Below are 26,086 nucleotides of genomic sequence, written 5' to 3'. Positions count from 1 at the left end.
CTGTGCCGTCCCGGCAGCCCCTTTAAGCTCATTTCAATGGACTCGAGTGAAAAAGTAAGGAAATGTACAGCACAGACTAGGTGTTAGATGGTGTTCATTGAGCGCCGAACCGTAAGAGTGAACATTTACGGAGCTCCACGGAGCAGCCAGGAATGACTACGGGTTGTGTGAGGACGGCACCACTTAACCCTCAGAGGTCAGGGGTTGTCGCTGTTTTCAGGTAAAGACAGGGAGAAGAGGGCGTCGGGGAGCCCCCAGCACAAGGCTCCATCCCTCGTCCCTCTGCATACCTACTATGCACCGGGCACAGGTTGGGCCCCGCGTGCCGCTGGGGAGGGGTAAGGCTGGGTTTGCCCTCCTCGAAACCAGTTGACAGATGGACGTCCACCCTAAGGAAAAGTCATCCAGGAATTTAGTTGAGCCAAACTGACGTCATTGCCAGGAAGCCCGATCTCAGCGGGTTGAGAAAATGCTCCGGAGAGTGGCAGTTCGGCAGCCTCTTTCGTACATTAGAATCAAAGCAGGAGACGTAAGGGGGTTGCAGGAGACCCATCGGTTATAGGCGAGGGGCCGCGAGAAGCAAAGCAGGAGAAAGCAAAGCAGGAAGGTCTCCGGGGCTGGATAAAAAGCGGAACGGAGAGACGTGGGCTTCTTGCGCATTGGCGGGTGCAGGCAGGCGACGTTGACGGCATGCAGAGACCGTGCGCGGGCCGCGAGAGCGGCGTGGCCGGAAACGAAGGCCGCTCTGTGTCAAAGGTCTGCCGTCTTAGCCGCACGAAGGCAACGGGCAGCTTCAGAGTTCAACTTCAGGGACGCCACAGGCCTAGCTAGTGACTACCCGCCACGGCCCACTCTTAGTTGGGGATGTTTATGTTCAGACCACCCAGCGTGGTTGTGTTGGTCTTGGGGTTTGTGGGCCCACCAGGCGGGCCTCCCCAGAGCTTGTCAGGCTTAGTACGTGGCCCCTTTTGCATCCACGATTCCTCCCCTGGTGCCTTTATTTAATGGCTATTTGTTCCATACCCAGTAAACGGTACCAATTTACATGTGACGGCCACAGGAGCGAGCCAGACAGGCTCTTACGAACCGTACATTACGCTGTGTTACGATCTATTAGAAAAGACCGCATGTGTGTAAATAATCATGTGTTCATTTCTCTTTAAAGCATTGTCACCGCAGTAACTAACCTCGAGAGGAAAGTAGGGAACAAAAGGCTCCCTGTTTCCTGTGGTATGGGGGCAGATAGAGCACTGTGAGAAATCCTGGGGGATGGTCGTGTCCTCCTGGAGGCTCGTGGAGGGCTGCCTGGAGGAGGTGGCCTTTCAGCCAGGCCCGGAAGCGTGAACGGGACTGGGTTGTGGGAAGGAGGGAGCAGCCGTCGTGTCCTGTCATCACGTGCCCTCTGCCGTGGCTCCCACCTGTTATCAGTGTCTGCCTCTCGCCCATGGGCTTGGACCATGAGTCTAATCGGTTCAGGGAGGCCCGTCTCCTGCTTCTCCTTAGCTTGGCCTCCGCGGGCCCAGGAAGTCCAAGGTCTGTAAGCTAGAAGCACAGTCCGGGCGGGGCAGGGAGAGCCTGGGGAGGAGGAGGCGGAGCTGCTTCTTGGGCACCTGCCGTGTGCCAGGCACGCTTAATACAGGCTCATTTAACCTCTAACCGCCCCTCTGTGCAAGTGGGGGGATCTCCACTTAACAGGTGGGGAAACCGAGGCTCAGAGCATTGAAGCAGCAAGTCCTCGATCACAGAGCTCAGATGTGCAGGCCGTGGGGATTCAGAGCCAGGTCCTGCTGGCTCTGGGGCGTGTCTGCCCCAGCCTGGCCTCGCCCGGCTGCCCAGCACAGAGCAGAAGTCGAGGCAGGGAGGCCGGTGCTGACCCTGAACTCACTCCGTGCCCCAGCGACCTCAGGGAAACCCCCTGACCACAGGCATCTCTGACAGCTGAGGGCAGGCACACATTGCCTGTCACTTGACCTATAAGGAAGGACTTATAGGTAGCATGTGTGTGTCTAAGCTGAACTTTTTGAAAAAACATTAGCTGGAGATTTCAAGACGGAGATTTCAAGATGTCCAGAGCTCCGACAGAATTGTGCCTCACGGGGGCACATTCCTCTACCCCACCTGGAACGTCCAGGCGGCTGCAGCCCCTGCAGGAGAGGCTCAGCGCACTCCGGGGCGAGGACTGCGCCGGGCACAGGGAGTGCCTGGGACCACAGCTGCGAGAGGGGCTTCAGCTTTCAGACGGGGCGACTGTGACCGTGACAACACATTCCTGTGTGACTGTGAGATTCATCAGGACGAGGGCACCCTGCCCGGCCCCAGTTCTCAATACTGGTCCCCAAGACTGTCTGGCACTCTCCACAGGGCCTGCTGAGCCCGATGCAGAAATTCCTGCTTCGGGAAAGGAGCAGAGAAGCAAAAGGCTTTCCTTCGCTCCCTCTCTTTTGTTCCCATCTTTTCTCGGGGTCCTCCCTCCCGCCGGCCCCCTCCCAGCTCCCATTACCAGGCCTGGAGTCTGCGCTCCGCCTCCCCAGACCCCGGTAATTGCTGATGGAGTGGCTTTGAGGAGCTGTGAAGAGGCCCGGGAGCTGGAGCAGCCGCCCGACCGCCCGGCGGGGCTGCCCGTGAAAGGCCCGTGAAAGGCCGTCTTTGTGCTGGCTGGTTACTGGGGAGCTGCATTCAATTACCCAGGGCTGAGGGCCCAGCGAGAGTTGAAAGCGGGATTGGGAGCCCCCACTCCCCTCGCCCCGCGCCCCATCCCCTCTCCAGCGCTTTCTTCTCTTCTCACCCCGCCCCCACCCAGAAAAGAAACAGATGTTCCCGGAGAAGGAGGCGGGAGAGCAGTCGCTGGTGCAGAGACCCCCCTCCTTCAGCTGGGGTGGGGGGGGCAGGGAAAGACCAGACGCTACCCCTGCCGCTCCCGCAGGCTGGCTTCACTGGCTCCCAGCTCTTTCTTCTCTCCCTTTATCACCCGCATCAGGAATGCTGCCCCACAGAGTGTCTGGCACACAGTAGGTGCTCAACAGATGGCAGCTGGTGGGACTCAAGATGATTGGATGAATGGGCTTTGACATTTGCACCTCCAGGAGGAGGGGAGGGCGGGAGAGGCCCCCACCCCGCCCCACCCCACCAGTCAGGGAGGCGATGGGAGGAGGGAGCTGCCTGAGCAGGAGTCAGCCTCCCCGCCCCGGGCCCCTTGTGCGTCCTCCTCCTCCTCCTCCTCCTCCTCCTCCTCCTCCTCCTCCTCCTCGCGGGGAGCTCCGAGGCCCCCTGCCACCCAGGCCCACCCTCTCTCTGCCCCTGACAGCACCCTTCAGGGTGTCCTCTCACGTGTAGCTCACGTCACCCAGTGAACTGCAGGGACCGACCTGTATTATAGACAAGGATGCCGAGGCCAAAAGAGGACAAGCGACACGTCCACCCTTACCCAGGGCCAGAATCAGAATGCCACCAAGCCACCGTCACCTCCGACCCCAGGCACTCGTTCACTCTGGGGCCTGCCCGCGGCGATTCGGGGGCTCCTCCCGGAGGCTGGCCCCAGGGCCGGCCGGAGTTCTAGAGCCTCCAGCAGTGACACCAGCAACGATGCCCGCTGTCCTGCGGGACGCCCTCCCGGAGAGACAGACCTAACCAGTAGGGGAAGCCGTGGGGCACCCTGCTCTTACCCACACTCACAGACCCTCACCGCCCCGGGACCAGAGGGACCCCCAGACTCCAGCCTCACTGGCATCACCACTCCTGCTCAGCTGTCTCCGGCCTGGGGCCGGCCTCGCCCCAAGCCCAGGCCCCAGCCCTCCACCCCTCTCCCTGCCCTTGGCATATGGAGCCCTCGGGTCTCGGTCTCTGCGGCCCCTTTGTTCCCTCCTGGGCCAGCAGCTGGGCAGCAGGCAAGGAAAGGGGCTTGCTCTGTGCTGCACCGCCTCCCGCAGAGAAGGCGCGACCACTGACCTGTAAAGCAGGGACAAAATTGAGGTCCTGGGTGTGTCTGCTGGGGGTGGTGAGGAGGCTGGCAGGACTGTGGGGAGGGGAGGGGCCGGAGGATGTAAATTAGCAGATGGACTAGGAGGTATTTATCCCCATGGGAGGGAGAAAGGGTCTCCTTCCTGTCTGGTCACCTCTAGGAACTTAGATCAGAGCATGCGTGTGTGGGGGTGGGGGGAGGTGGTGCACTTTGGAAAACTCAGGCAGATGTTAGCTCAAGCCCGGCTCATCACTTCCGTGGGCAAAGCTCACGTAGCGATAGTAGTAGCTACAGCACAGAGGTTTGAAAATTCAGTAAGCCCCAGCTCGGGCCCGGTAGTTGGTATCATTATATTTCCGTACATTGTAGCTATTTCTCTGGAGGATCTAGATGCCTAAAGGACTTCGAGTTCCTGAGAAGACGTGCGCGTTACATCGTTACATCTCACATAGCTCAGACCCTTCCGGCAAGGGCAAGGTCAGCTCTTCAGTGTCTTTAACCTGCAAAGCCACCGATCGTCCTCCCAGACTCGTTTGTTTTGAGCTCACTCGCTGGGTTTTCTTGCTGCTGGTTTTCTGCAAAGTGCATTCTGCTCAGGCCGCTGGAATTTACTGCCTCCCAGCACACGTTAGCCGGGCGACGCGGCGACGTGAGCGTGGTCTTCTGAGCGGTGTTTTGTGGTGCGCGCCCTGTCCACTAAAATCAGAGGGCCTCTCTTCCAGAGAGTTCTAAGGGCGTTCCCATCTGCTGTCTTCTTAGTTCTCAAAACACTGCAAGCAAGGAGCTCGGGGTGGGGGAGGAGCGCACGGTATTTTTAGCTCTGCCGTTGGGATCCCAATGCCATTTTACTGTACAGCCCAGATAGACTCTTGTCTCGTGCCGATTTCCCCCAACAGGCAGATGACACATGTTCCAAAGGCACCAAGAATAATGAGATATGTTTCTTTTTATAAGCTTCAGGGTAGTCATCGCGTGAAAATTCAGCTTTCGTTGATGTTTTTCTCATGCTTATTGGTATAAATGTTGCTTTTATTGTAGATCACACATGGGTGAGCACCAGCATTCATTAAGTGCCGGGAGCCTCTGGGGAGACCTTATAACCTGGCCCTGGCTTTGTCCCCAGTCACGTAGGAAGTCAGAGGCCTGGACCAAGATTAGAACTCTCATAAAATCGTGCGCGAACCTTTATTTTGAAATGTAGGTTTTGTTATTATTCAGGTGTGGCGAGACCAATGTAGGAGACGCCCCGCCGGTGAAAATGTAGTTCGTTAACGGTTCCCCCAAAAGAGACAAGCTGTGCGCGCAGGACCACACGGGGAAGCCCCAGGGTCAGCCAGGAGGCAGAGCGCGCAGGAAGGAGACCTGGGCAGGAGCCCGTGGGGCCCCCACGAGAAAGTCAAAGCCGGCGCAGCAGGCTTAGCCTGGCAGGGATCAACCCTGGGGCTCCCGTGGTCGGGTTCCCGGCCCCGGGGTGGTCAGGGGCAGGGGATGGTGAGTCTGTGTGTGAGAACACACTGGAGGGTGGGGGTGTGGGCTCCGGGCATGAAAGTCCACTCGCCGTCTCTGGGAACTGACCGGCCCTGTCCGCAAGGCCCCCGGATGTCAAAACTTCAGAAATACCCAAAATAAAAAGGCGTGACGTATTCAGCCTCGAAAACATTCTGCTAAGTGGAAGAAGCCAGACACAGAAGTCGCTCCTTGGGTGATCCCATTCGTATGAAAGCCGAAACAGGCAGAGCTGTAGGGACGGGGGAGTCGGGTCGGTGGTTGCCGGGGAAGGCCGGGGACGGGCTGGGCAGGGGGGAACGGGGAGTTTTGCTTAATAGGCACAGTGTTTTGCTTTTGGGGGACACAAATGCTTTGGAATCGGAGAGCGGTGATGGCTGCATACAATTATACACGTACTAAATGCTGCTGGATTGAACCCTTTAAAACGCTTCCCTTTAGGTGATGTGAATTTCACCTCGATTTTTCGATAAAGGGATTAGAACTCAAGTCTTCCGATGATCCACGATGATCCACGGGCAATGCAGAGGGAAGAGGGCGTCACACCCTCCGGGCCGTGTGGGGCCCACCATCGGGGGCTGGGAAGAGGCCAGCAGACGTTCACAGTTCACACCGGAGTGGTCGCTCTGTGCCTCCCAGCCCTGAGCGCGCGGGCCTGTCCCCGTGCAGCCGCTGACCGCCCGATTCTCTGTTCCCAGGGAAGTGACAGCGAGTATGAGGTTGACCTGAGCCACCAGAAGGCCCACTCTTTCGTCAACCACTACATCAGCGACCCCACCTACTACAACTCCTGGCGGAGGCAGCAGAAGGGGATCTCGCGGGCCCAGGCGAACAGCTACCCGGAGAGCGACGCCGGGGAGCCGGACCGCGCCGCCATCGTCAGCAGCGGCAGCGCCCCGCAGGGCAGCCTCTTTCGGCCCAAGGCCAGCCGGACCCCAACGCCCCAAAACCCCCCGAACCCCCCGAGTCAGCAGAGCACCCTCTACCGCCCCCCCAGCAGCCTCGCCCCTGGCTCCCGGGCTCCTATAGCAGGATTTTCATCATTCGTTTGACGTCCGAAGAGGAAAAGAAAGAAAAATGGCCCCGAACTCCCCCCTCCACCCCTCCCGGGCGCCTGCCAGAAAACGAAACCACCAAGACACCGAGTCACCTGTTCACCTCCTGAGTTTGTTTTCCCAGAGATTCCAGGGCCAGCGGGGGCCGGCGCAAGAAGGAGGGACCAGAAGCCCACGCGGGGACACGTGTGGCCGGCGGCCGGGCAGCTTCGCGATCGTGGGGTTTGCGGCCCCTTCGAAGACTGGACGGAGTTGGGGGAGCGGCTGCCGTGGACATGAGTGGGCTGGGAGGGAAGGAGAGAAGGCTAAGGGCTGGAGGCGGGGGTGGCCGAAGGGAGAAGAAGCTTCTGGAAGGAAATCTCACCGCTGCCCCCTTCCGGCACGTGCTAGAGCCCCAGGCCACTGCCGGCAGATGCTGCTCGAGGGTGGGCATCCCTGGGGGTGAAACTCACCTCCCTCTCTGCCCGGCCACTGCCACGTGCGTCCCCATGCCTGGCAGGCATCGAGCGCCCCCCCCCGCCCCCCGCTCAACTCCCCCATCAAGCACGCAGTTTATTTAGAAAAAGGAAAACAACGAAAAGGTGAGAATTCGCCTAGCCAGCTCCTTGTTCCTAACGTACAACTTTTCTGTGAATCCAAGGAAGAGGGTCCCCAGGGGTGCAGGAGAGCCCCCCCCACACCCCCGCCACCGAGCCCAGCCACCCCTTTCCTTGAATTCACTTTCCCGAGCACAGATGAGAGAAGAACTCGGGGGACAGGGTAGAGACACGGGTCGTGCATCACCGGGGAGGTGGCTTGGACTTCTCTTTCTTCCGATTCAGGTCCCCCCTGCCCCCTCCTCAAAGGGAGAGGGAAAAGGGAGCTGCTCGGGCAGGGAAATCCAGCTTGCCCGGGGATGGGGAGCTAGGTGGGGGCCAGGGACGGCCATGGCAGACACGCCGCTCTCGCTGAACAGACACCTTCCCTCTGTGACACAAACTTGGACACACATCCATGTGTTTGCAAGGAAAAGGAGCTAGAGGTCCTCTCCTAGAGGAATCCCTTCGCGTCCCCCTCGCTCTCACCCCGCAGCTCTCTGTGGGTAAGGCACCTGTCCTCCTAAGGGACGCAGAAGCCCAGAGTGGCCAAGGCCCCAGTCGAGGGCCGGGGCTGTCAGAGTTTGCCTGGCCTGCTCAGCACCAGGTTTACAAAGTCAAGACCATCCCAGCCCCACAGCGATGACTTCCAGGCTCGGCTCGGCCTAGCCGGGGCCTGGACTGAGGAGGGGCCGGTCCAAACTGGACACGGTTCCTGAAATGCGTAGCCAGGCCAGCCAGGAGGAGCAGGTCAGATGGGCCCAGGGGACAAGCATAGCCAATGGGAAGTCAAAGCTTTTACACACATGCGGTCTGCTCCAAGGAATGTTCTTTAAAAAGCCACTCCGCTGTCCTGGAGCGTCCCATAGGTTCAACATCCAGAGGCGGGGGTTAGTGGGGAGCCTTTCTCTCTCATTTCCTGGGTGCCCCCACAACTGGGGAGGTTCACCTGCCTCTTGAGAGGAGATACCCCGGCCGGCCACACGGTCAGTTCAGCACAGGGCTCCTCAGTGGGCAGGGCTCACTAGTGAGCCCCGGGGGAGGCCGCACCCTGTTGGAGGATGAGGAGACTAGTCAGGGGAGGTCTGAGTAGTGGATTTGGGAACCAAGCCAAGAGAAGAGAGGGCCTGTACCCCTCCCGCCTGGGAGGCCAGCAGGGCCAGGGGCCTGCGGGAAGGGCACGCCCAGCCCCGGGCTCCTCCCCACGCACTGGGACCCCCAGGGGACGGTTGGGGAAGCTGGAAGGCGGCTCAGCGGACAGGCTGACCCGGCTCTTTGGGCCAGGGCTTCTCTGTGAAGGGTCTTGGGACGCACAGTCTTTTCCGCAAAGAAGGACGCGGGCCCGAGGGTGTCCGCCGTCCACATCTGGCGTCTCCATAGCAACACATCTGCAGCCAGCTGCCCGCGTGATCACAGGGCTGCATCCCCTTTCCGCTCATCTTCTCTCTCTCTCTCTCTCTTTTTTAAACAGTTGTGTGTTTGACCATTTAAGGAAGTTCCCAGTTTGCATTGGGGAGTGACTCTAGCCCGGCCCAGTGAGGGGCGGTTGTGGGGGCCGCAGGGATGAGTACAAACGTGTGTGTGTCTGCTGCACACGAGGCCACGTGTCCTTCGCGGTTCACGAGTCACCTGGTCGGTGCACGAAGCTGTTCGCCCTCCCGCCTGCCCCCACGCGCTCGCTCACACCCACGCTGACATCCGTGCGCGGACGGCATGGTGCCCCGGGCTTACACACGTGCACACGCACAATCGCACGGAACACACGTCGCGTGTGTGTCGGCCAAGAGGCCCTCGCGGCTCCCTCCGATGGCTTGTCCCTCCTCTGTGAGGCACGGGCAGCCCGAGTGGCTCCCACTTGGGGCGCGGCTGGGGTCTGAAGGGACCAGGACACCGCGCGAAACCAGCGCTCTTAGAGGAGCCCACGGAGGCAGGCTGAGCCCAGGGCGAACGTTCACGCTTAGTCCCTACCCACCTGAGATGCTGCCCCCGCTACCCCGGCCACACCCGGAAGCCCAGGTCTCTGGATTTCTGAGAGGACATCCTTTTTGCCTTTGTTTACATATCTGCTGGGGCAGTGGAGGCTCCCAACCCCCACCCAGACTCCTGGCTGCCCGGGGGGCCGGTGTGGTGGGCGCTGCCCACGGGTCACAGGGAGCCGACCTGACCTGTGGTTTCCTGGGCCGACAATGCCAGGGCCTCCGTCCATGTGACTCCACCTGACACTGGCCACCTGGCACCTTTGGCCTTGCCTGGCCCTGGCCCCGGGAAATCTGAGGCTGCCCCCGGCAGCCCACACTTGTCCCTCCCTCGGCCGTGCCTCCGCCCGTCCCAGCGCTGCCCCCAGACCGCCCAGATGAACCAAAAAGCCGCTCTGCGCTCCAGAAGCACCTTCCTCCCGGGGCTCCAGGGAGCTTGCAAACCCAGGCCGCCTGCCCTCCCGTCCCGCACCTGACACTGCCGTGCGTCTGAGGAAACGGGTCACCTCGCCTGCCCCACGGAGCACAATGCCTCGAGGCCTTCTGTCTGCCCACACCTCCCTGGGCAGTGCTTTCAAAGGTGCCAGAGCCGTCCCGCAGCCCAGGCTGGCCAGGGGCTTCCCTCACCTTCCTATGGTGCCCACCCGAAGGTGCCCGCACTGGCGGAGGGACCGGGGGCGGGAGGGGGGAGGGGCACCGTCTGAGCAGCAGCCGCCGGCTCCCGAGTGCCCCGGCCTGGTCCTGCCCAGTGCCACTCTGACCACCACGCCGAGCACAGCGGCCCTCCTGGGACCACCCCCGTTCCATCGGATTCTGTAAGAATAACCAAAAGCATTTCAACACGTCGCTTTTCTTTACTCATATAGACTCCAAAAAAAAGACGAAAACCCACACAAATCTTTATTTTTTTGATTTAAAAGATATAATGAAAAATCATGGGGAGAGTATTCATTATGGCAGGTGTCTGTCTGTGAGAAAAAAAAATATATATATATATCTATATGTCGTATAGCTTGTTAGCAGGTTTATTTTTTAAATGAAAAGTAAAGAAGAAATTGATTTGAAATATATACCACGAGAAGTCCCGTGTCCTGTCAAACTTGTCGGTATTTTATAAATAAATAAACTTTGTTTGTTTGTTTTTTTTTTGGAGTTCTGAAGCTACATTCATTCTCCTCCCTGAAAGGTAACTGAGGACCCCTACCCTCTATCACGTTCAAGCAACCTGCTCCCCAAATACTCAATTTTAGCCACACTGTGCTCAAGGGCCCAATTTATTTGCTTTCTTAATTCGTGGGCGAGTGGGCAACTGTGACTTCGAGTGAAATGGACTATTTTATCTTACACTTTTAGGAGAAGAGCCTCAGATTATGCTAAATTAGAGACAAAATGGAAATGATTAATCATAGCGATAGCTAGCCTGCCCTGGGCCACGCACTGTTTACACCGATTAACTCATAGAATCCTCCTGACGACCCACTAGGAGGGAAGCTGAGTCACGCATCTTGCCCTGAAGAATCGGAAAAGCCAGTTTGATTCTCTCGAGAAGTCCGTCCGTCCGTGCTACCTCCCTGATAAGTTTAAGGCAAGTTCTTTGCCCATTTTCATTTTAATTTCTGCAAAGCCAGCACCCCAGGCCCTGAGGATCTTGATGTAGGAAGACCCGCTGTGGTGTTTGATTAACCTAGTTACCCACCCAGGTTTCCAGGTAAGGCTTGAATCCCTGAAATTATCAGAATCCGGTGTTCCTTACACCGCATTTACATCACACAAATTAAGTCAGATGGATTCAAATCGGAGAGAGCGAAGGAAAAATGAGTGTAATAGTCCATGTAACGCAGCTCAATGAGGACATTTATTTTTAGATGGTCTCCGTTATTGTGTAAGGTACATCAGACATCTACTCATATAGACACTGCTCTGTGTAATCAAAATGTCGTCAAAGCAGAAAGTTTTAAATACGTCTACGTATGGACGTTACATGCTCTATTTTTACGTACAACTCACAAATGTAAATTCATTCACAATCTGTCACCGTTGGCCCACAGCATTTTTCTTTTTCCGAGAATGGGCCTGACGTGTAGAGTTCTCTATTATCTTGCGTATATAAACCTCATCTCTAACGCATCCTCAGTGAATCCCAGCTCCTACCTTTTCAAAGTAAAGCAAAAAATGTATAGAAAGCATGAAATAAAGTGGAATCACCAGTTTCACGTGTAATGAGCCTGGATGTGGCCGCTGCGTCCTAACAGCAAGTAAAAAGCAGAACACACCGAAAAACCAACAACTTTTTCCAGACCCATCAGAGAAGTTGCTGGGCAGACTGCTGCCCCCCAAAATTGGAGAAAGAGGCAAATCCGGAGCATCTCGATTCACCAGTGTGGAAATTATGGAAAGCTATAAAAGCAGAGTCCCGGACTTTATTATTTTTCCGTAATAGTCCACAGTTCTTGTCCATGACTAATTCAGAGCACTCTTTTCTTATTGCAACTTATGCCTTGTCCAAACAAAGCATTCAATGTAATTTTCGAAGAAATGACGATTCCCCTTTCGCATTCCTATCTTAGCCACTTACATCATATTTAATGAAGTTCCGTGATTACTATAAAAAGTACAACTGGCATAAACAAGTTTGGGAACAGTGATAAATGACTCTTTGCAAACATCCAGCTCGATTCTGCAGGAGTGAAGTGTACGGGGCTCTTAGTCTTCGGCGTGCAGGGACCGCTCATGGTTTGCAGGTAGAACACAGAGAATCTTTTACTATGGCTAGTTGGTTAAGAGGAGGTCAGATGAGAGAGTGTCTCCTGTATACGTTACAATACAAACCGTGCATTCTGTACTTTATGGTCGACTTTCAAGGTGCGTAAGGACTTTTCAAGGGTGATTTTGACGACATGACGCCGAATCTTTACCTTACACATAATTTGGAACCCACCCCCCACACGAGATGCAACTCGACTCAAATTGATTGGAGAGGGTTTGGTTAAAGTATTGGGACTTGGAAGACGGGCTAGAACTGGGGTCAGAAGGACGGGTTCTGGTTCTGGCATGGTAACTTGCAAACTGAGTAACCTACCACCGATCAGAATGATGAAAAGACCCAGTAGAAATAATGGGGTTTGAGAGGAGGGGCTTTGAGCACCAAAAAGGTGTCTTTCAGGTGGTTGAAGCACATTTGTTCTAGACCCAGGAGAGTCTCATCGGCTTCTTTAATTCCTATCTTCCTCTGGTTCATTTCTAATCCCAGATGGGCCCATCCCTCACACAGGCCAGAGGGCATGAACTTTGACTTTGAGCTATTACTTTGACTCTATTATCAGTCAAATAAATACATTGGGGGAAAAAAAAAAGGAAAGTAAATCTGCTGATAAGGAAGGGGGAAGGGAAGGGGGAGGGAAGGAGCTTTCTAAACCAAGGAAACGTGGTATGACTTCATGCCCTGGTTCAGATTATCCTTAGTACTTCTCCTCTCCACTGAGCAAAGGTAACCTCACCTGGAAGACATCAAGGAGACCGCTCAGAACTAGGTGGAGGTTCTTTTTCTAAAGTTTCCAGAGTTACTAAGTGGAAAAAGCGCTTTTGGTTGGCGAGGCTAACCAAAAAGAGAGCATGGAGTCGGCAGACCTGGCTTCCCACAAATTCCAGCTGGAACTGGAACTTGAGTTCAACCTCTGCCAGCCTCTGCCGCCTCATCTGCGGAATGGGCACAATGTCCATCTGCCTTTTCCAACATCAAATTCATGGAACAAAAGGGTAGGGAAATAACCTGTCGGAGGTGACCTCTCGAGGGGTTCCCTCACGACCTCAGTCACCTCCATATTCGTTTCTCTGTCCTGCACATGGAAGGGCAGGTCCAGAACTATTAGAGATGTTGTTTTTTTTTTTAAATTTTTCTTTCAGTTTCCCAGTCTCAATAGCAAAGCCCTTCGGCAATGAGGCTTGGCTGGAGTCAAGAGACGGAGAAAGCCACGGCTGGTTTTCTGTTAGGCTCCTAGCTCCTGGTAGAGAGGAGGCAGCTGGTCTGGACTTTATGGAGGAGGTTCTGTCACTGTGCAGTGTCATGGGGGGGAATGAGCCCTGGGTGGACCTGAGCAGTCAGTCAGGGTCCAGGCTGGTCAAGGCAACTGGCTCCATCAGACTCAACGTGAGCTGTTCCCCTCCTCCCGCCACAAGGCTCTGGGCACGGGGCGCAACCCCCCTTCTCAGATGCTGGCCTGAGAGGCTCTGAGGAAATTGGGGAGACCCTACCGCTCCCCACTGGGGGGCCGTTTGGGCTGTGTGGAGCCAATTGCTCTGAAGCTAAGCAGTACCGTGGGGACGGAAACGGAAATTACTAAACAGTGTTCAGTTCACTTTCCTCCCAACCCTGGCTGTCGAAGCCAACCCAGCCACGGTGTGTGGGGCTTATTACTACTTAGCCAGAGCTTAGCCAGGGTGGGGTTACCCCAGGAGCCCAGGGGGTCAAAGCCGACCTCCCACCCTTGCTCCAGAGGACCTGGATGCAATGGTACCCTCGGCCGTGACCCCTGGGCTCTGGCCCGAAGGTTGTTGCATGGACGCGAGCCCACTCCAGTACCGACCTGGCTCTGAACTGGCCCTCGCTGCACACAAAGCTCGGGTCGGAGAAGCTGCAGGGGAGTGGGGGGCTGGGCTGGCTGCACCTGCCGCTCTGCTCCAGCCGCCTGTGGCAACATGGTCTCGAGGGTTTGAGATCTGCTCAGCAGCTTTCCGTGGGGCCCAGATACAGTGGCTGATGAATAGGGTCCCCACAGGTGACACTTACTATCCTGGTGTAATTATTAATAAAGCTCCATTTCACCTTGATCCATATATCACCTGGCCCCCTTCTGATGGCCCCGGGCCTGCCATGTTGAAGGGTTCGGAGGATGAGAGGGACCACCTCCCAGACACGGGCTGTGATTTGGGACAGGGGGCTGGCATGAAAAGACCAGCAAGTCAGGTTTCTTCCAGCTTTGGGTCTCCTCCTCAACTCCGGCCAGGATGGGATCCTGCGACCCCACATCCAGAGAGAAGCCCACGCCCCCGATTGCTCTCTCAGACCCTGTGTCCTGTCCCTGGAGGGTCTGTGCTGTCCTCAGGCCGGTTGTCCCTACGGAGGGAGGGCTCCGGGACACACAGCATTGCCTAGAGGACACTGCCCTTCTAGACTCTGCTGAAGGAGGGGCCTTGTTAACAAAGCTGCTAAGAGACCAAAAGCCATCTTCCTTCTAGAGGACCTCTCCGTCCCCATCCCCGCTCTCAGTCCCCAACACTGATTGTGACATCTGGTAGAAACCTGGGGGAAACCCACGCTGCTCCTCGCCTTCGGGAATCTCATTGGTCAGCAGCGCTGATACAGCAGAAAACACGGGCCTTGGATGAAGACATCTGGGTCCAGGTAGGGCTGCGGGACAAAATGCGAACCAAATTTTGCACGGGACGTATTTATCCTAAAACATTATTCGTTATTGGAAATGCAAATCTAGCCGGGCATCCTCTCTTCTTATTTGCTAAATCGGTCACCTGACTCAGAGGTGGGGACCCCTGCAAAACTTTCAGAACCTCGGTTTCCTGCTCCGGAAAATGGGGGTGCTGAAAACCGCTCTGTGTCCCTTGCCGAAGAGCGTGTGGGTGTTAGGAGAGCGATTATGTGTGAACATAATTTGTAAGTCATGCAACGCTCCACACATGCAAGGGATTATCGCCATCGTTCATGGATAAAATGACACTTCTCTGGAGTCATCCAACAGCTTTTGGCTCTGGGCACAATTTGGCTCCATCAGTGCTGACTTCCACTCCTTACGAGTCGAGCTCCGCCCGCCTTGGGACTCTTCCGAAACCGTCTCAAAAGAAAACTTCTGAATCTTAGAGATCTGGGCTTTTTGAGCAGGAGAAGAACAAAACGGCCTCTCAGAGGACGTGGATCACACTGGAAGGCAGGAGGACACTCGGGTTAGGGGTGTCTGAGGAGCGTTTCACGGAGGCCACGCCCACGCGCAGTGGGGTCAGGAACGGCTGGGTGCTGATGCCAGGTCCCATGAGGCAGGTGGGGGAGGCTGGGCGGAGACAGGGACCCCCACGGCGCAGGCGCAGGTCGGCAGCTGAAGAAGCACCGTCCCCCGGCCTGGGCCCGGCCCCCTCGCGCTCTCGTGTGCCAGTCTTCTGCTGCTGCTTTTTCCATGGAAAGTTCCAGTCTTCCACCCAAGGTGATGACAAGCACTTCTCCCCCTCTCTTCTCTCATGGAGTTAGACCCAAAGAGGCTCGCTGCGAGCTTTCGTCCGAATAGGTGGGATTTTCTGGTGTATTAGAGAATTTAAAAGGTCCTTGACTTTCTGTGGCCTCTGCAACCTCCTGAGTCAGCTAGAGCTGTAGGAGAACAATGGCAGTAGCCGAGCTGTGCCGGCCGGGCTCTGTGCTGAAGGCCTGTTCAATGCAGCTCGGTTAATCCCCGCGACAGACCCACAAGGCAAGAATTCCACACGTTCTCCCCGTGGGACAGATACGGACACCTGATGGGGGAGGTGACGGGACCTGCCAGAGAAGTGTCAGAGCCAGGACTGGCCCCCAGGCCCGGCTGGCTTCACTACGCCCCGTCTCGTGACCACCATGCGGCCTTCGCCCGGGGTTCAGACACCGACGGACCTGAGCCCTTGGGAGGCCTGGGGAGTCTGCGGGGTGGCGGGCCAAGCAGGAAGCATCGTTTCAGGGCAGTGATGTCCGGCCGGCTCTGCGCACTTGTGCAAACGATCTTCCTGAACGGCCAGCTAGTCGACCACGCGGGCTTTTCCAGCTCCTGAGTCTCCGTGCAGCGTTCTGCTCTAGTGAGGAAGCCGCCGAAGACAGTACGTAAATGAATGCGCCTGGCTGGGTCCCAATCAAGTTTTATTTATGGATGCCGAAATGAGAATTTCATATAATTTTCCCCTGTCACAAAATATCATTCCAGGTTTTTTTATTTTTTTATATTTTTCTGAATCATTTAAAAATATACAAGTATTCTTAGCTCAGGGGCTACTCAGCAGCAAGTGGCTTCCGGTCAAGTCCATACCTCCTGGGACCTCTGTCAGGTTCTGGTGTGACCCCTCTCCCCCCCCCAGATCAGGTAGTCGAGGGTGCTGCCATAGGCTGAATAGTGTCCCCCTAAAATTTGCATCCATCTGGAACCTCGGAACATGACTATTTAGAAGAAGGGTCATCGCAGGTGTGTGATTAGCTCAAGATGAGGTCATACAGCCTTAGGGCGGGCCCCGTGCCCAGTGACTGGTATCCTTAGGAGAAGAGGCGAGGACACAGAGACACACACGAGAAGAAGGCCACGTGAAGGCGGAGGCAGAGACTAGAGGGCGGCAGCCACCACGAGCCGAGGAACTCCAAGGACTGCCGAAGCCCCAGAAACTGGAAGAGGCGGGAAGGGCTCTCTCCTAGAGCCTTCGGACTGTCTCCAAGGCCCTGCCCGTGCCTTGATTTGGGACTTCTAGCCTTCCCAAAACTGTGAGAAAACAAATGTTTGTCGGTTTCAGCCACCCAGTTTACCGTGATTTGTTTTGGCAGCCCTGGGGAATGAGTAATTCGCTCTGCCTGGAGCTCCCATGTGCATCTTTCATCTCTGGGAGTTCAAGTTCAATAGACTCGCAGAGGCTGGCAGGACGCCAGGGCCAGGCCCCTCCCGACCTCCTGTCTTCTCCCCCAGCAGTCTTAGATTTCTGTAGAAAAGCGCCAGCCAGCCCTGAACTAAATCGACAACTATGGGATGCTTGTTTTCCTGTTTCTCCCCGATCTCCCCTCTTCTTAAATTATTTCCACCTCTCACTAGGAGCCAAACAACAGTCCTCCCTTGAGGTCAGGAAAAACCCTCACCCACCACCAATCTGCAAAATAATAATCACAGATGGTGACCAGAACTCTGGGGGCCTCTCTCCCTCTGTGGCCACCGGCTGGGTAAGCGCAGGGGGGCGGAGAGCAGCTGGGGAGCAGAAGGGGTGCAGCCGGCTTGCGTGTGGGTGGAGGCAGGACCTGCCTGCGTTCTGGGCCTGGCACCGTGCCTGGTACATGGGGAGCCCAGGCAGGCTTCTCTCAGGGTGCCTGGGACCGCACGCCTTTGCGAGACGAGGCTCCGCATCCCCCAGCTTCTACTAAGACCCAAAAGCACAGCAACGCTAGATGGAGGACACCCGAACACCTTCATGGACTCCTGTACCTATAAACAACAGCTCACACTCAGCCAGACACTTTCCCAAGCAGTCTACATAAATCAATTCATTCGATCTTACAAAGGCAGGAGCAGAAACAAAGAGAGGCCAACGTAACTTGCCCGATGCGAGATGGGACAGGGCCGGGGTCTCTAGTGACACCCTCAATGTCTGGGGACCAGCCAAAAAACACCACATGCCCCAGTGTGAAGGGGGCTGGGTGCCCCTCAGGGCGGAGGGGCCTGCTCTCACTCCAATGGGAGACCCGGAACTGGGACCCTTCCCTGAGACAATCCTGGCTCTAGTTCAAGGCTCTGGAGATGAGCCTGGCCTTGTGTACTTGAGAGGCATGTGATGCAAGGGCCAGTAGCAAGGAAGATCTGGGAAGTCTCTAGAACACTCGGATGGATGAGAATGGCAGGAAGTCAGGGCAGCCCCCTCAGAAGTTACCCCCGTATCACTTCTTAGAAGGAGATCCTTGGGGGCGGAGCAGGGGGGGACCGGTGGGGCCCAGGAGGGTGGCTCTGACCACATCTGTTTGCAGTTTTCCAGCTCACCTCCCCGCCCCGCCCCCGCCCTGCCCTCTGTAATCAGCCAGCTGCCTGTGCTTGTCCGGCCTCGGCCTCCTGCCTGGACCAGTCCGGCAGACGCGAGGGCTGTGAATTAGAGGCCGGCTCATTTCTGCCGGCTCCTGGGATGGGGGTGGAGTTGTTCCAGTCAAGACGCCATGACTTCGCCTCAGGGTGGGAGGTTCCTGGGGTTCTGCCCTGGGGGGGCTTCCTCCGCATGGCCTGGACCCGGGGACACCCTCAGACCTCAGGAACAGGCAGCAAGGACATCTAGGAGAGAAGCAGGTGAGTGTTAAGGAAAGTCTCAGCTAAGACTAGATGGCAAGTGGCGCTGGACCGCAGAAGGGGGGGATGCGGGAAGCGGGTCACCTAAACCCGCCAGCCTCCTCAAAGGAGCGCCCTCCCTGACTGCTGCACGGCCTGGGGACGTGGGAGCCCCAGGCGGCCAGGTTCTTCTGAGTCTTCAGGAACCCAAATTATATAAATCCTCCGATGCTTAAATATTAGCAACTAGAGAATGTATTTTTAAGCATCGTTGTTCCAGATCATATCTTTCAGAAGTGGTTGCAACAGTATCTCCCGTTCCGTGAGCTCTTCTTATAATGTAACTTCGACACTTCTCCCATCCAAAGGTACAGTCGACGTCCCCTCCCCTCGAACCTGGTGGGAGGGGCCTGTGGCCCCTGCAAAAGTGATGCTATGTGACTTTCAAGGCTAGATCGTTGCCATGGGTTGACTTGTGTCCCCCTCACAAAGAAAAGATGTTGAAGTCCTAACCCCCAGTACCTGTAATGTGACCTTATTTAAAAATAAGGTCTTTACAGATGATTAAGTTAAGATGAGGTCATTTGGGTAGGTCCTAATCCAATATGATTGGCGTCCGTGTAAAAAGGGGAGATTTGGACATAGAGACAGATACGCAGAGGGAAGACGGTGTGAAGACACAGGGAGAAGGCCATGTGAGGACAGAGGATTAGACTGTTGTATCTATAAGTCAAGAAAAGCCCGAGGCCACCGGAAGCTGAGAGAGAGGCGTGGGAAAGCTTCTCCATCCAAGCCCTCGGAAGGAACCAATCCTGCCAGCATCTTGATTTTGAACTTTTAGCCTCTAGAACGGTGACAGAACAACTTCGTGAAGTCACCCAGTTTGTGGTACTTTGTTCTGGTACACCCTAGGCAACTAACAGTCACAAACGCCCATAAAACTTCTGCTTGGTTCTCTTGGACACCTGTTCTTGGCTACCATCTTGTGAGGAAACCTAAACTACGCCACATGGAGATGCCGTACACAGGTGCCCTGCCTGACAGCCCAGCTGAGACTCCACCTGACAGCCACATTAACCCCCAGACGCGTGAATGAAGGTGGTCCAGGTGATTCCAGCCCGCAGTCATTGAGTGACACCTCCAACCCCCACCCCTGCCCCATCTTCAAGACTTCCCAGCTGAGACCCCTTAACACCATGGAGCAGAAACGAGCCATTATTTTTGTGCTCTAATCCAAACTCCTGAGACCCGTACATGATCAAAGGGCTGTTCGGGAAGGGTTTTGTTTCATAGTAACTGTGTATGTCAAACCGAATAGACAATCAGGCTGCACCCCACCCACAGGCCAGCTGCTTGCATTTGGATAAGACCAGCAAGGCGGCCTGTGGGCTCTGCAGGTCTCTGAAGCTGCCCAACCTGGAGCCACACCTTCTCCACTCTCCGAGATGGTGGGAGGCAGAGGTGGGACAAAAAGGGTGGGAAGGAGGCAGGAGGAGATGAGCTCAGGTGCAAAGACAAGATGGTCCAGGAGATGGGCCATGCACAAGTCGTTCTCAGCTAGCAGGGATCCCATTTTAAGAGCCCAGGTACCAAGGGATGCTGTTCGCCAGGGCAGGTAGAGGAGGGAGCTCTGCAAAGAAGTCTGTGAGGCCTGCGGCCCCCCTGGTGCTGCGACTCCCAGGGCTTTTTGGAGATCAAGTGAGCAAATTCATGTCTAACCCTTAAAAGGGTGCCTGGTGTCTTACCGAAACTGATCTATACTGAGGGCTTACTATAGTTATGATTAAGGTTGGGATTTTCAGACAGAAGCCTTAGGGTGTCCCCCGGCAGCACCCCAAGAACTGGATGGAGGGAGGTAAAGCTGATGGGGCTCTGGGATCCTCACCCCACTTCAAAGCAGGATCATCTTGATCTGTTTTGTGTCTCATACAATTCACCTGGTGGGGCAGAGGGAAGGGCTCCCTCGCTTACAGAAATAAAACGTTCGAAGACCACGAGCATCTTCAAACAAGTACTGGTCCAGGGTTAGGGGAACTCACATTTTGTCCCAGGTTATGCTGGTAGTCGGCTGTATGACCTTGAACAAGTCACTTTACCTCTCTGGATTTTATTTTCTGTCTGTAAAGTAAGCGGCCTAGGTGATTGCTAACATTAGCTCAGCTCTTTGTTCAAAAGAAGGGAGAACATTCTCTTCTGCAAATTTCCATGTAATTAATTTATTATAGATTCAATTACAAGGCCCGTAAGCCTCCTGGCCCAGCCTCTCTTCCCATTACCTTCTGGTGGCCTTGGACGAGCTGTTTCGCTTTGCGGGAGGACTCCCTCGATTGCACTCAGCCCAGACTTCACTTGCTACTCAGAATCTGCTCTGATCTGGGTCTGGGGCCTCGGCCCAGGGCGATCTGCTGCCTGAAACTGACCCCCCCATTGCTAGCTGACCTAACATGTCTTTTGCCTTCAACTACTACTGCTTTCTGGAGAGCGACTGGCTTGTGTTGCTGACAGAGGGCTTGGGGAGAGGAGAAAGCTAAGCGTCCTGAGGCATCAAGCCATCAAGCTGGGGAAGCGTAAATTAGCCTTGACACCGGGCTAGGAGAGTTATTGTTATGACTCGAAGGCTTCACAGGAGCAGAGGAAGGACACACATACGCGTGCACACATGCGCACACACACACACGCACACACACATGCATATATACGCATGCACACACATGCACACATACAAGCATGCACGCATGCATTCATGCACACACAAGCATGCACACACAGAACAACACTTAGGAAGCTGAAAACTCTGGAGAAGAAAAAACAAACTCTGTAGCCACCGGGACAAGTGTTGACGATGACACCCAGCCCACTAACACATCTTCCTCATCGTCCCCAGGTGAGAAGGGACACAGAGAGGCCCTCCTCCATTCTCACCCCCTCTTCGCTGCCATTGACTCAAGACACAACCCCACTGGCTTGAAAGCGGGAACAGATTGGCCTAGTCAGGGCACAAGACAGATGTCTGTCAAAGTCCTTTCAGAGGGGACTTCCTCTGTGTGCTCCAAGGACTAGGAAAAGCACAGGGGGACGCCAGGGTCAGGCAGAAGTATGCAAACATCGGATATTTGACCCAAGGGTCTGGGATTTGGGAGGGGGGCGTCTCAGTGCAAAGGGAAGGGAGGCCGTGTGAACACCCCAACAAAATGCGCAGGCCTGAGAACCTGCCGACTTGAGGCCGCTGTTTCTTTAAGCGCTTGGAACATCTGGGCCGATGTGTCACTTCACGTTGGGACGGAGAGGATGCGGAGTGATGCCTTCGGATACAGCCATCCTTCTCTTCGTCCCCGGGCCATGCGCGGAGTTCCAGGAAGGGACTTAATTGGGGTCTTTGGTGTGGACGTGGGCTTGGGGAGGCGGGGTGACGAAAACAGAAGGGGACATCGCTGGGGCCTCCTGGGATGTGCCTTGAAGCAGGTGCGTCGGTTCTCTTCGAAATGATGGAGGACCTTCTTGGGCAGATAGGAGCCTGTCTGCTCGGTGCCCCGTGTCCCCTGGCGACCTCCCCTCGCCCGCCGTGGTCAGCACGCTGGCGAGAACCTACCCCCTCTGCTGCCATCCTGTGGCTTCGAGGCTGGAACTGGGCTCCGAAGCCTGGCCTCTTAGGGTTGTCGAGTGCAGGACCTGGACTCAGCTGCGTAACCGTGGGCAACTTATTCAGCCTTTTCTGTTTTTCTTCTGAAAAATGGGAATAAGGATAGCAACTACTCCGTGGGATCGACATGCAGAATTCCTACCCCACGGTAAAGTGCTCCGCAAATGACAGTGATCTTGCCTTTTCTCAGTGCTCCTTATTTAGGCCACGCGAGCCTCCGAGCCAGGCTCTCGGGAGAAGAGGAGCCTTTTCTGAACACAATCAGAAGCTCTCTCTTTCTTCTCGGTCCATTTTTCTTTCCATCTCTCCGGAGGCCCAGGACGCTGTCTGGCTAGCTCAGGCCGCCCTCCCACGGGACTGGGTCTCCGCCCACCCCTCCCCAGAAAGAATGACAGAAAGTTCTGGTAAGCCCCCGGAGCCTGACAGATTCCTTTATCGGCAGTCCAGGACTGCCTCTTGCAGATAATGAGGGTGATTTTTTTCTGTGAGCTCAATTCTGGGAAACACTGATGGGCGTGAGTCCGCCCTGTGCCTCTCTCACAAATGAACTTGTTCCAGGAGGTCACCCTTGGGCCCTTAATTTGAGAAAGGCCAGTGTCCGTGTGGGGAGCCGTCTGTGTGGCCCCAGCTCTACGCTGAGATCTGACCTGCATAATCCCCCATGTCCCCACTTATGCATGAGGACACCGAGCCCCATGGAGCTCGAGTGACTTCTCTCAGGTCACACAGTGACAGTCGGGCTTCCAGCCCAGGAGCGTCGGCCCCTGTGTTCCTAATCTAGACCTTCGGGCCCTTGGAACACCAGGGGAGGCCTCTGCTGGTGGCAAGGCTGGCCTCGTGCTTGTCCCGGGGTCACTGGTGGGCGAAGCGCTGGGCTTCAGACATCTGGGGACCGCACGGAACATCCCTTTTAGGGACCCTGCTCCTGAGACTCGCTGTCTTTAGCAGAGACCTCTGCTGTTTTCTGAGGACCCCGGAGCTCCTGTGGCATCATTCTTTGCTCATCTTTTTCTCCCTCCCAGATACACAAGATGTTTAATATCATCTCCCAGCTTCCGGACGTCTTGGCTCGGTGGTCAGAGGTCAGGGACAGCGCGTTAGTAACACAACAGCGTACAGTGACAGGACTCCTAGGTGAGGTGTTAGGGACCGGTGCCATTGTCCTTTCCCTGGCAGAGAGACGGAGGGAGCCACCGCAGCACCCAGAAGCCAAAACTTAGCAACAGCAGAAGAGTAACTGGGGTCCCTTACGTCGGGACCGTCCCTTGACAGTTCACAAAGCGAGGTGCCAATCCTTGTTTCCGTCTGCCCCCTGTGGTCCGGCTCTTACCCTGCCCTCCTTACAGGCAGGACTGAAAGAGGAAAGGGAACTCTCCAAGGTCGCACAACCCAGATGTTCTGACCCACGTCTGGACCCATTTCCAGTAAACGCCATGGCCTCCGCTCTGCCACACCCCCTCAACCCACATCGGCACCTTCTTCAGGCCTAGCTCCACCCTACGGCTGCCTCGCACCCTCAGTGAGCCACCAGCTTGGGGAGCAGCATCTCCTCCATCCCCTAACCCTCATCAGGAGTCCTCTGAGACACAGCACCTGGGAGCTGCAGTCCTGGGCGGATGTGTGACCCCGTGCATGGCCCAGCGAGCCCGTTGAGGGACCTGCTGAACAGAAGTCAGTTTGAGTCCAGGGTTGTAAGTGGGGGAAGGGAGGGCCATGGGGCCCCGGACGCTGCTCGATCATCCATCTCGCCAATGTGCTATGTGTCGGACACCACCCTGTCCCCCAGGAGCCCGTGGGGTGACATGCTGTTTTACTCCCTAGGTACACTGGCTGTCCCAGAGGGGGAGGTTAACAGCCTGGAACCTGGGCCTTCCCCCACAGTGGTGGGGGCCCTGCCTTGAGCCCCAGGCCTGGTAACCTGGGGCTTTTCCCAGGCCGCTCAGCAGAGAGGGCCCAGCCTGTGAAAGGGCTCCAGGTGGTTCCCAAGAAAAGGGAACCAAGGAGTGAGAGAGCCCCTGCCCAGTGGGGTGACAGTGAATAGCCCAGGGCATCAGGGCCTCAGGTCACCATGGTTCTACCCCATATTGTGCTGACATCAGGCCCCAGTGACACCCTGAGGGGTTCATCCAGGACTATCTCCACTAACCCCAGTCGGGGAAAAAGTTGAGGCATGCAGAACTCGGGATGGAGACGGAAGTCACAGAGCATCGGTGTGGGAGGGGGCCTTGGAGACCAGCTCACTCCAGAAAATGCAATGACCTGCCAGAGCTGTACCTCGTGGCAAGCACAAGGCCAGAGTGACTGGGGCCTCCAACTTCTCTATAAAGAAATGGGATTTCCCAACTTAACAGATCCTTCAAGCCCAGGGCAAATTAATATGAGCTATAATGCCCAGAACCCAATGCTTAACAAACACTGGGAGGTGTGAATTTGGGGTGGATGGGTGCATGTGGGGGGGGGCAGGGATCAGGCCCATGCAGCTCTAAGGATCCCGCGTGCCTGCCCCAGCACCTGGGACACTACCCAGGTCTAATGGCTTATAGCAGTGGTCCCCAACTTTTTGGCCCCAGAGACCGGTGCTCCTATGAGAATCTAATGCCTGGTGATCTGAGGTGGAGCTGAGGCGGTGATGCTGGCGCTGGGGAGCGGCTGCAGATACAGATGGAGCTTCACCTGCTCGCCAGCCGCTCACCTCCTGCTGCGCGGCCCTAGGGGCAGTGCTGGGGTGGGGAGGGGCTTCCTAAGAAGGCCATGGACCCCTGACTTATAGGACAAGTTACGCCAAAGGAGCAGATAAGATCTGAAATCCTCTCCGGGGTCAGGGGCTTAGAGCTTGCCAGAAATTTCAAGGTCGGTATCGAAGCTTCATATTTTTGTTTGGTTTTGTTTTACTTTCCCCTGGTTTTCTGTAGCCAGCTCTGGTCTGAAAGGTTGAAGCAAAACTTCTTACGCAGGAGGCAGAATCCACCCGAAATCCCAAGGCCTGGGATCCCCAGCATCAGGGAACAGACACCAGCACTTCCTCCCGATCAGGCCTCGCTTCCAGGGCGCTGGCAGTGTGGGGAGGCATCCAAACTCCTCTCCTGGGCAGCCTCAGTCCAACCCGGGCCTCCTGAGGGCAGGATTGGGTTTTTCACAGCTTTGTCCGCACAAGCACACCTCAATGAGCGGTTAAGTGTTGGTGGAAGGAGCTTCAAAGGCGGAGCATTTAATTTCCATCAGGGGCAGAACCATCGCGGACAAAGGACTTTATCCTTCCTGCAGGTGAGCTTCATTGATATGTTATCTACCTAGGACCGCGCCCCCCAGGCACCTGTAAAAAGAACAGCTCACCGTCAGCCAGCCCCCAAGATGAAATCCTTTGTTTTAAAAGGAAGGAAAGAGGCGAGCCTGGGGGGAGGTGCCTAAGATTGGAGGAGAATCCACCAAGTGTTCTTGGGACAGATCAAATTTGAGCTGAGATTTCAGGGACGAAGGGACCTGGGACGCAGGTAAGGGGGTGTGTGGGGTGGGGAGGGTTACTGCAGTGTGGAGAAAGTGCCAGCTGAAAAGGGACCCACTGAGGGGCTCCATCCGAGAACGCTTCCGCGGGAGTCGGACGCCTCCACCCCCTCCACCCCGCTTCCCGGGAAACCCAGGCAAGGGGGCGGCTAGGAGCGAGGGAACTTGGACTTTGTGCCGTGTCCACTCCCCTGCGGGACATTTCGCGGCTGGCATTGATTAGGGACGATCACTTACGAGTGGGCGCTTCTGCTCTTAAAAGGATCAAACCCAAGGCCTGCTTTTCAAAGGCCCCAGGACTCAGGACTTCACCCCCTCGAGGTTCCCGTGGAGTAGAACTTAGACTCTGCGGTCCCTCGGGCAAAGGGTACTGACGGGAAAGCGGGAAGGTCAAAGACTGGTTAGCAGCAGGAACGCTCCTCACACCCAGTCCGGGCTGGCCTCGGGGCCCGCTCCTCCCCGCCTCCCCTCTCCTTTAAGTCTGGGCTGGAATGACGTTCCTAGCGGCGCCGACCGTCGCCTCGGGCTCCCATCTCCCGTCGGTACCGAGCCCGGGAGGGAGGAGGCGGGGGTTATCCGTGTCTGGTCACTGCTCTGAATGAGAGAAGCCTCAGAGGGGGAGTCATTCCCCAGGCGCTGGGGCTGCATGGGGGATCCAGGTCCCCGCGCTGCGAGGCGGAGGCGCCCCAGGACACCACGGGTCCAGGTCCCGGCCAGGGTCCTTGGCTTGGCCCGCCCCACCCGGAGCTCTGAAAGTCTCAGGCTCCCAGATTTGAACGGTGGAGGCCGAGCGGCCGGGCGGAGGTTCCCCACCGCCATTGGCTGCCGCGGCGCCGTGACATCAGCGCA

At 56.2% G+C, this 26,086-nt stretch overlaps 1 protein-coding gene across 2 annotated transcripts in view; it reads left to right on the top strand.

The window, feature by feature from the left end:
• The window catches only part of SDK2 (sidekick cell adhesion molecule 2), a 233,402-nt gene extending 223,232 nt beyond the window's left edge, over positions 1-10,170 (top strand). For both annotated transcript variants that reach the window (XM_016143599.2, XM_016143598.2), the window contains one exon: positions 6,163-10,170. In XM_016143599.2, the coding sequence (XP_015999085.2) occupies positions 6,163-6,516 (354 nt within the window). In that variant the 3' untranslated portion in view covers positions 6,517-10,170. The remainder of the gene's footprint in view (positions 1-6,162) is intronic.
• The last annotated feature ends 15,916 nt before the right edge of the window (positions 10,171-26,086 follow it).

Source organism: Rousettus aegyptiacus, unplaced genomic scaffold (genome assembly GCF_014176215.1).
Source record: "Rousettus aegyptiacus isolate mRouAeg1 unplaced genomic scaffold, mRouAeg1.p scaffold_m13_p_6, whole genome shotgun sequence".
NCBI lineage: Eukaryota > Metazoa > Chordata > Mammalia > Chiroptera > Pteropodidae > Rousettus > Rousettus aegyptiacus.
This window is presented reverse-complemented; position numbering and strand designations above follow the sequence as displayed.